The sequence below is a fragment of the Podarcis melisellensis genome (assembly GCF_964234715.1).
Source record: "Podarcis melisellensis genome assembly, chromosome: 2".
In the NCBI taxonomy this organism is placed as follows: domain Eukaryota; kingdom Metazoa; phylum Chordata; class Lepidosauria; order Squamata; family Lacertidae; genus Podarcis; species Podarcis melisellensis.
In genome coordinates, this window is record NC_138529.1 from 22,121,385 (window position 1) to 22,130,667 (window position 9,283).

Genomic DNA, 9,283 nt, shown 5'->3' on the forward strand with positions numbered 1-9,283 from the left:
TCCGCTGGTAAGCGGTCCCTATTTATCTACTTGCACCCGGAGGTGCTTTCGAACTGCTAGGTTGGCAGGCGCTGGGACCGAGCAGCGGGAGCGCACCCTGCAGCAGGGATTCGAACCGCCGACCTTTTGATCAGCAAGTCCTAGGCGCTGAGGCTTTAACCCACAGCGCCACCTAGAAAGCATCAACTTCACTTGCCCTGTGAAAAGGAGCGTTGTTGAAATTTACTAGAATAATTTTTTTATTCGTAGCCTTTATGTCTCAAGAGCTTAGGCCAGGTAATATCAAACAGATGGGTTGACAATCCATAGAGGGTTTGCAAATTGAACCTTTGGAAGCAAAAAAAGGATAAACAAAGAGAAAGGGAATACTTGTTATGCATTTGTATACATATAAAGCAAGCCAGTCTCTTACCATTCATACTCAGCTACAATCTGTATTTGGATTACCACTGCAGAGTCTGTACTTTACTTCCCATAAAGCAACTGCACTATGTCCTCACCCCTTTTTATTTTATTTTATTTTTAAAAATCATGTTATGGTTCTAATTTTGGTTTTGGTAACATCCTTGGGAGTTCTCACACAGAGAGTTGTTTCATGCTTCGTGTGAAAAGCACTACCTCCAATGAAAGGTTGGATTTAGCAGTTGAATATGTTTTGTGGGGGCACTTTCAAACATGTGGTTTCTCATGTGAAAGTGGAGGTTGTGCTACTTCATAGAAGTGTTGTATAACCCCAGCGCAGACAGTTTGTATTGGCCTAAACATATTGCAGTATTCAGTTAAACAAGAAATGTCTTACAACTTATTGTCTAGATTTCTAATGGTTCCCCCCACTGCTTTAAGACTGTTTTTCTGCTTTTGATACTTTTTCTTTTTCATTGTTCAGAATTTCTGAAAAAAAGCTTTAAAAAATGTATTCACGCTCCCAGATCCAGGTCCAGATTTCTTCATTACTACATTTAAATGTAGATTGTATTGTGATTCATGTACAGTAGTACCTCAGTTCTCGAACATAATCTGTTCCAGAAGCCTGTTTGGCTTCCGAAACGTTCGAAAACTGAGGCGTGGCTTCCCATTGGTTGCAAGAGCTTCTTGCAGTCAGTGGAAGCCATGTCGCACATTTGGGTTCCGAAAAACGCTCAAAAACGGAAGCATTTACTTCTGGGTATTTGTCGTTTGAGAACTGAAACGTACGACAACGGAGGCATTCTGGAACCGAGGTACCACTGTAATGCTGCCATTTCTCTTGAATGCGATAACATTTTACACTCCTTTCATTTCTAATCTGAACAATAATTATTTTCTTAACGTAGGCTCCAGGATTTTCTCCGAGAAATATCACACCGTGATCAACATGAAAGCAGGGACCTAGTTGAAATGCCGCCACCTCAGTCGAGACTTTTGCAATATAGACAAGTACAATCCAGAAGCCCACCAGCGCTCCCTTCCCCTTCGTGCAATTCAAACCACAGTGGCCACTTTCCTAACTTCTCAGAGAACAGAGACATTGAAGTATCTAACAACCCAGCATTTCAGCAGCATCTGCCTCAAATGTACAATCCCCCTTTCTCAATGCCATCGGAACACATAAACCCGCCTTCCCTGAAATACCTGCAGCCTGATGGATCATGGACTTACGCTAATCTACACCAGAGTCATCTAATGGGGCAAGGCTTTCATTACGGTATACCTCCATTGCCTCATAGATCGCAGCAGAACCCTTTTATCCAAATACAGAACCATCAGCACACAGTTGGTCAGGAACCATTCAACTCCCTCACTTCACGAGCAGTGTCTGCTTCTTCGCTGCACAGCTTAGAAGAGGTACGTGGGCTGGCCTATTGGTCTTGCTTGCTTCCTGTTTAGAGGTCTGTTTAGAATGAATAGTGAATAGATTTAATAGTAGCAAATGCAAGCTGATTTAAAAAAAGGGAGTCAGCGTAATAGATGGTTTCAGACAAGGTCTTGTATCATTTTCTGGATTCCACTGTTGAGGGTTTTATACCAGCTGTTGTCGCTTTAATTTCATTATTAATAGTTACTATATTTTTATCTTTAATACACATCTCCCAGGATTGCTGGATAGTGATTATTGTTTTCAGGATATGAAAAGCTACCCTCACGTATACAATTTAATTTCTTTTTCCAATTTTGATTTTGGATATGTGTCTGGATGAATGAAACTTGTAGAAATTAGCAAAGTAATATCTTATTTATTAAGAGTATATGCATCGTACATTATTTCAAAGCAATTTACTATTTCAAAAGAATATCCAGATTTAATATAGCTCAAACCATTAAGGTAAAACAAAACAAATCAGAAAAGAATATCATCAGGACATGTTACTTGGGTCAATATTTTATTAGTGAGGATCAGCCCCCAGTTGGAATCATAAAGCACATCCCTTTGATCTGTACATTCAAGCCCTAATTGAGCATGTCCTGGCAGCAATATAAAACACATTTGTTTGGATAATGTATGATTAACAAAAGTGAGGTTAGGTTCAAAGATGTGCTTCTGCATTTGAAAGATCTTTGAGTCATAGAAGGACCATTTCACTGGAGCTCTGTGTAGAAAAGAGAAATTAAATTCAAATATATTCTTCTGGTCACATAAGGCTTGAGGAAGCATGAGAACTGTGGCAGAACTTGCCTATTATAGCAATCTGCTTCTAGTGATAGAAGAATACTGATAGCTGTTTTCTTTTCCTCTTGCCTTCTTTGTATCCAACCCCACAGTGTGGTTGTTTTATTATTGACAGGCTTCCAACCCAAAACACAATGACAGTGACTCTTACTTGAAAGCAAGGAAAAGGTCTTTTATTCAAGCCAACAGCCTTAGAGGCTCAGCAGCCAACAAGGCCTAGAAATCAAGATTCCAAGGGTCATGAGCAAGGCAAGAGATTGATAACTGAATAGAAGCTGGCTATATCTAGGAGCATGCCAATGATGACCAGTTCAACTAGATTCCCCAGTATTATCCTTATTGTTCAGGTTCGGTAAAATTAATGTACCAGTTCTGTGCAGCGATGTTGCTACCACGGGAGGATTATGGGAGCCTCTAGTACAGTGGTACCTTGGTTCTCGAACTTAATCTATTCCGTAAGTCCGTTCGACTCCTGAAACCATTCGCAAACCAAGGTGCGGCTTCTGATTGGCTGCAAGAGCTTCCTGCACTCCAGCGGAAGCCCTGTTGGACATTCGGCTTCCAAAAAAGTTTGAAAACCGTAACACTTACTTCCGGGTTGTTGGTGTTCGGGAGCCAATTTGTTCGTCAACTAAGCCGTTCGAGAACCAAGGTGTGACTGTACTCTATACTCTTCCCATTGCTCTTGCTTAGTTTGAGGGTGATGAATTGCCGCATGTGTGTTTTAGTATCTAGGAACTATGTGCTAATTAAGGTTGCAGAGGTTTTTCATGGACTTGGCATACACCGTGGAATGAGATGCTGTGCCATTATGATGAATTCTAATTGTGCTGATTAGAACCAAAGAAAATTATCAGGACCACAGCTTGTGATCATGAATGCCAGAACATCTCTGTGCTGTTTTGATGCCGAGTTATTATTATAACAACCTAAAATCTCTATTTTGCACCTCATGTGGGGACTCTGCATCAGCCATAAAGGGGAAAAACATTTAAGATACATACTGATCTGGGCGAACTAGGAAAATAACTGCTACAAATCCTATTAATTTCAGGCTCTTTCAGAAACACAGTTGGGGACCAGGAAATTGCTGATTGACAGACATAGGAACAAATCTTCTGCACATAAATATTTATGTTTAGAATCAGGCTCTTCGAAATAAAAAAGACACTACTGTTCTCTTTTGGTTTTTTTTGCCTTCTAATACAGTGGTACCTCGGGATGCGAACAGGATCCGTTCTGGAGCCCCGTTCGCATCCTGGACAGAACGTAAGATGCAACTGCGCATACGCAGGTTGCGTTTTGCCGCTTCCGCGCATGCGCACAATGACATTTTGAGCGCCTGCGCATGCGCGAGCGGTGAAACCCGGAAGTAAAGCGCTCCGCTACTTCCAGGTTGCTGCGGAGCGCAACCCAAAAGTGCTCAACTTGAGGCACATTCAACCCGAGGTATGACTGTACTCAAAAGCTTAGGTATTTTGATTCATAATAAAAGATCACTTTTTACAGAGACTGAAGTCACATTAGAAGGGCATTTTACTGCCAGTGATAGAACAGAAAGTGGCATCGTCCCTCGCCAAGTCAAGGTGCATAAGTCCCTTCTTCCTAATCTACAGATGACCAGCCTATGGGCCACATGCAGCTCCCCCCTCCCTCCAATCCTGTGAGGCCCATTTGTTATACCCCAGGTGCCCATACCCACCAAATGTGCCACCATGTCTATAGTTGTTTCTTCTGGAACATCCCTAATATGTTTTCTTGCCCTTAATTTTCACCTATCAGCTGGTGCTTCATTTCTTGGAGGAAATATACAGAAATTCTCCTATCTGAGAAATGAAGGGTTTGAAAGTTCCTCTACTTTCTCGTTCAGTTCACTTCTTTCCCTAGGGCATTGTCACCTTGTGCCGGGAGGGAAGGCAAAAGACGTTTGGGATTTGAATGGAGATATTGCTAGAGAAGAAAATCCCGTGTCCCTTCCCATTTTGAGATAGTCAAATGAATATACATTTTTAGGGAACTCTTTATTTATGTGAATAAACCCTTGGCAAGATAGGTCTGTAGAAATCTGTGTTAAAAGAATCCTCTGGTCCTGAAATGCTAGCTGCCTTGCACTTATTAAACTTTTTAGCTGAAGGCTTCCAGTCACATTCTAACTTACTTTAACAGATTAATGTGCAGATCTCACATAGTTTGCAATGAAAAGACTCTTTGAAGAAAAGATGCTAATTGTACACTTGCACATTGCAAGTTGTAAGTGCGATGCCCTTGAACGAAGTTTGGGAAACTACTGGCGTCATTGCTAGCTTTTCGGATTTTACAGAACAGGCCCCAGTTAACTAAATTTCCATGAAAAAGATATGCAGCATTTCTATTCCTCTGGCACTTGTTTTTAAAACGCTTATGATATCCTTTTCCTATAAGCGTTTGGTATGGTATGGTATGGTATGGTATGGTATGGTATGGTATAGTATAGTATAGTATAGTATAGTATAGTATAGTATAGTATGGTATAAGAGTATCTTTAAATGCACTGATTCTTGCATCCCTCCCCTCTTCACTTCAGCTGAGCTTAGATCTACTTTTAAAGGATATTGACTAACTGCTATATCCAAAACATGGATCCTGGCACAGATAAAACAATGGTTAGTTTAACAAGCCAGCTGCATAATTTATTATTGGCTTGTAATGAAACTTAGAAGAGTTGTTCTAAGCTTGGATTCCTTGTTTGGATGTAATATTAAGCCAAGATTCTTTAAAACTGAAAATAAACTTTGGTGAAGTCCTGCTGTGCAGCAGCTGGAATGGGCAACGTGCTAGTCTGATGCGTCACTCAGACTTGCTGGGGCTCATCCAAAGAACACTAAACAGCAGTTTAGCATCACATGTAAACATGGCCTGTGTCTGTGTCTAGTTTTTTCTCTTATCTCTCTCGATAAAGAACCCAGTACTGAAGTGTTGATGGAATTTACATTTAAAACAGTTAAATCTGAATTCAGTCTGAATGTGCAGCTGATTTGTAAACCTGGTCTTGAATCCGTAGTTCTCTTTAACCTTATCAAAGCCTATTGGATTCATTTGGCATAAAATCAATCAGTACACTACAGTGACCCAATAAAGGGGGGTCACTTGATAGTTCTAATAACTAATAGGAAAGAACAAGAAGGCGCTCACCTTGGGTTAGAAAGATCCCACCACAACCATGAGGTAGTCTCTGTCTGGAGAGTGTTCCATAACTAGGGTGCCACCATGGAAAAGGCCCTCTTCCTTGTAACTTCTTGCTTCAGCTAACTAGGCGGGGAATCTGGAGAAGGCATCCAGTGAAGATCTTAAGGGCCGAGTAGGTATATATGAGAGCAGATGATCCTTCAGGCATTCTAGCAACAAGGGTTTAAAAGCACTTTGAAGTTGCCAATTGACTGAAAGCCAATGCAGATAACAAAGGCCTAGTGGAATGTGCTGTTATTGGCCAGTTTCCATTAATAATATCACACCCTTATTTTGGGCCAGATGAAATTTTTGGACTGTTATCAAGACAGCCAAATTTCCCTGAATATGTGACGGGACACATTTGAAAACTGGCAATATTGTCTTGGATTCTAAGATAAATTAATGTAAGGAAATCCATGGAAGGAAAGTTTCCCATCATCTTCTCCTCTCTGCAGCTACCTCTCCAAAAGCCATTTTGGAGGGTAGTTACCCTCTTGAACAATATGCTGGGTAACATTTACATTTGGAAACTACCACCAGACCTCATAATTGCCAAATCATCAATCTTCAGGTAAACCTTAAAGAGGAATTACTAAAAAAAAAAGAAAAAAGGATGATTTGTTTCATGTTGCTCTAAGCTGACAAAACCACAAAGGAGATGAAAATGCTATGCAATCAAGTACATCAACCCATGTTACTTGAAAAACAAGGCGTCACAAGTTCATGAAATGTCACTGAAAATTAGCTAAGTATATTTTGAGCAAAAATATTCCCCTGTGCCCTCAGCTGCTATCTTATCCACAAACGACATCAAAGCAAAATCACATTTTATTTCTATGTTCCTTTTGCTTCCTTTACCTTCTCCTGTAGAACAGAGAAATGGTAGGGAAAGAAGCCTCTGTGTGGAAATGAAAAGCGTGTGCAAAACAAAATAATGCGTTTTGTTACATTGTGTGCTTTGTGCTACCTAGAAATTATTTTCATGGGATAAATTAAACCAGTATGGATGAGCCAAAACTGCCAAGAAAGTAGAAGGAAATTGCCACTGGCAGATACTTCCACGCAATTGCACCCTGGAGGGAAGTTGTAAAAGGCAAGCTTGGAAGTAGCAAAAAAGAATGGTTGCAAGATATTAGGAATCAATAAGTCATTGTCGAGGTTGTGGGGTGGAGATGAACACTGCAATGTGATGCCTTGAGATTTAAATAAATGTTTTATTTCTGCCACCATTAATATTTAACCTTGAGAAATTTCAGTGGTATTTGCTTGCATTCTGTCTGTTTTTGTACTATCACAAAACCAAATATTTAAACTATCACCACTCTCAAGGTATTCCCGTAAAAGTGATTTCAGAATGTAAGTACAGAGTGAGAGAGTTTTTGAGTTTTTGGATTTGATATCCCACTTTATCACCACCCGAAGGAGTCTCAAAGCGGCTAACATTCTCCCTTCCCTTCTTCCCCCACAACAAACACTCTGTGAGGTGAGTGGGGCTGAGAGACTTCAGAGAAGTGTGACTAGCCCAAGGTCACCCAGCAGCTGCATGTGGAGGAGCGGAGATGCGAACCCGGTTCACCAGATTACGAGTCTACTGCTCTTAACCACTACACCACACTGGCTCTCTGAGAATCACAGAGGGTATTTGCCACAGGTTCCATGCAAGTGACCTCTCTTCTCCTCTTTGCTTTTCTTCTACGCAGTATGAACCAAGAGGACCAGGCAGGCCGTTGTACCAAAGAAGAATTTCATCTAGTTCAGCCCAGGCTTGTTCTGAAGATATAAATGCTCCTCAAGATAGCCTTGGACAGTGTAAAGAGCTTCAGGACCATAGTAACACATCTTCTTTCAATTATTCATCCCCTGAATTGTGGGTAAACTCCACCTCATCAGCCCCATATCAGAACATTCCATGCAATGGTTCCAATAGAGCAGTCCCACCAAGAGAACTCTTGGGTAAGTCATGCTTTCTCATCATTTTAAAGTATTAGTAATAATATTAATTGCAATAATTTTATTATTTATACCTGCCCATCTGGCTAGGCTTCCCCAGCCACTCTGGGCGGCTCCCAACAGAATATTAAAAACACGATAAAACTTCAAACATTAAAAACTTCCCTAAACAGGGCTGCCTTCAGATGTCTTCTAAAAGTCAGATAGTTGTTTTCCCCTTGACATCTGAAGGGAGGGCATTCCACAGGGCAGGTGCAACTACCGAGAAGGCCCTCTCCTGAAATAATAATAATTTTATTAAGCCAGCTCATTAAGAAGTTGCTGTACTATTTCGGGCTAGCAAAATATATTCTCAGAATAAAATGCATCAACTTCTTCTCTGCATTGAAAACTTACAGATGTTTTATCTTTGGGACCAATTTCATATTCCAAATATGGTATCCTGTCATTCGCTCTTTTGTAAGATAATTTGCTGCTTACTGAAGTGGATTAAATATTGTGCATTCCAGTACAGAAATAAGGCTTGATGCACACAATTCAGGCCTGGGTTAGACCTAATGCCAAAACATAGGTTAGCAATAAAAAGATAAGCAGGCACAAACTTTGGGCTCGTGCGGTCTCCTCTTCAGTTGACTTGTCGGTTCAATCAAACCATGGTTTAATACCCTGGTTTGCAACCTAACTGTTGTTTGGACAAGCAACAGTTTCCCATATTCAGATGTTACTGAAAACTGCTGTTTGTTTAAAACTGAACAGAAGCTTTCAGCGTATTCACCTTGTGCGCAAAGGAGGAGTGGAAGCAGGAGCGCATGTGTGCATAAAGAGAAAGATAGAAAATAAGATTCAGAAACATCCAATCCTTCATCTTTCTGTTTTTGGGGAACAGAAGGCGGGCAGGTGCGGAGGACTCCCTGGTCCTGAATGGGGTAACTGTGCCCTTGAAGGACCAGGTGAGCGGCCTGGGAGTCATTCTGTACTCACAGCTGTCCATGGAGGCGCAGGTCTATTCTGTGTCCAGGGCAGCTGTCTACCAGCTCCATCTGGTATGCAGGCTGAGACCCTACCTGCCTGCGGACTGTCACACCAGAGTGGTGCATGCTCTGGTTATCTCCCGCTTGGACTACTGCAATGCGCTCTATGTGGGGCTACCTTTGAAGGTGACCTGGAAACTACAACTAATCCAGAATGCGGCAGCTAGACTGGTGACTGGGAGCTGCTGCCGAGACCACATAACACCGGTCCTGAGAGATCTGTTTAGGGAAGCTTTTAATGTTTAACAGACTATTGTGTTTTAATATTCTGTTGAAAGCCGCCCAGAGTGGCTGGGAAACCCAGCCAGATGGGCGGGGTATAAATAATAAATTATTATTATTGTATAAAAACACTATTCACTTCGTCTACTCCAATATAACACCCCACATATCTGTTTTCTATAAACAGACATTATCTTCAATTCTCAAATCCAGATGACATTGATTC

At 41.2% G+C, this 9,283-nt stretch overlaps 1 protein-coding gene across 4 annotated transcripts in view; it reads left to right on the forward strand.

Annotated features, from left to right (window-relative positions):
* Window positions 1–9,283, forward strand: part of HELZ (helicase with zinc finger) — a 116,880-nt gene that overhangs the window by 99,829 nt on the left and 7,768 nt on the right. For all 4 annotated transcript variants that reach the window (XM_081899512.1, XM_081899514.1, XM_081899513.1 and 1 more), the window contains 2 exons: window positions 1,314–1,824; window positions 7,555–7,807. In XM_081899512.1, coding sequence (XP_081755638.1) covers window positions 1,314–1,824; window positions 7,555–7,807 — 764 coding nt within the window. The remainder of the gene's footprint in view (window positions 1–1,313; window positions 1,825–7,554; window positions 7,808–9,283) is intronic.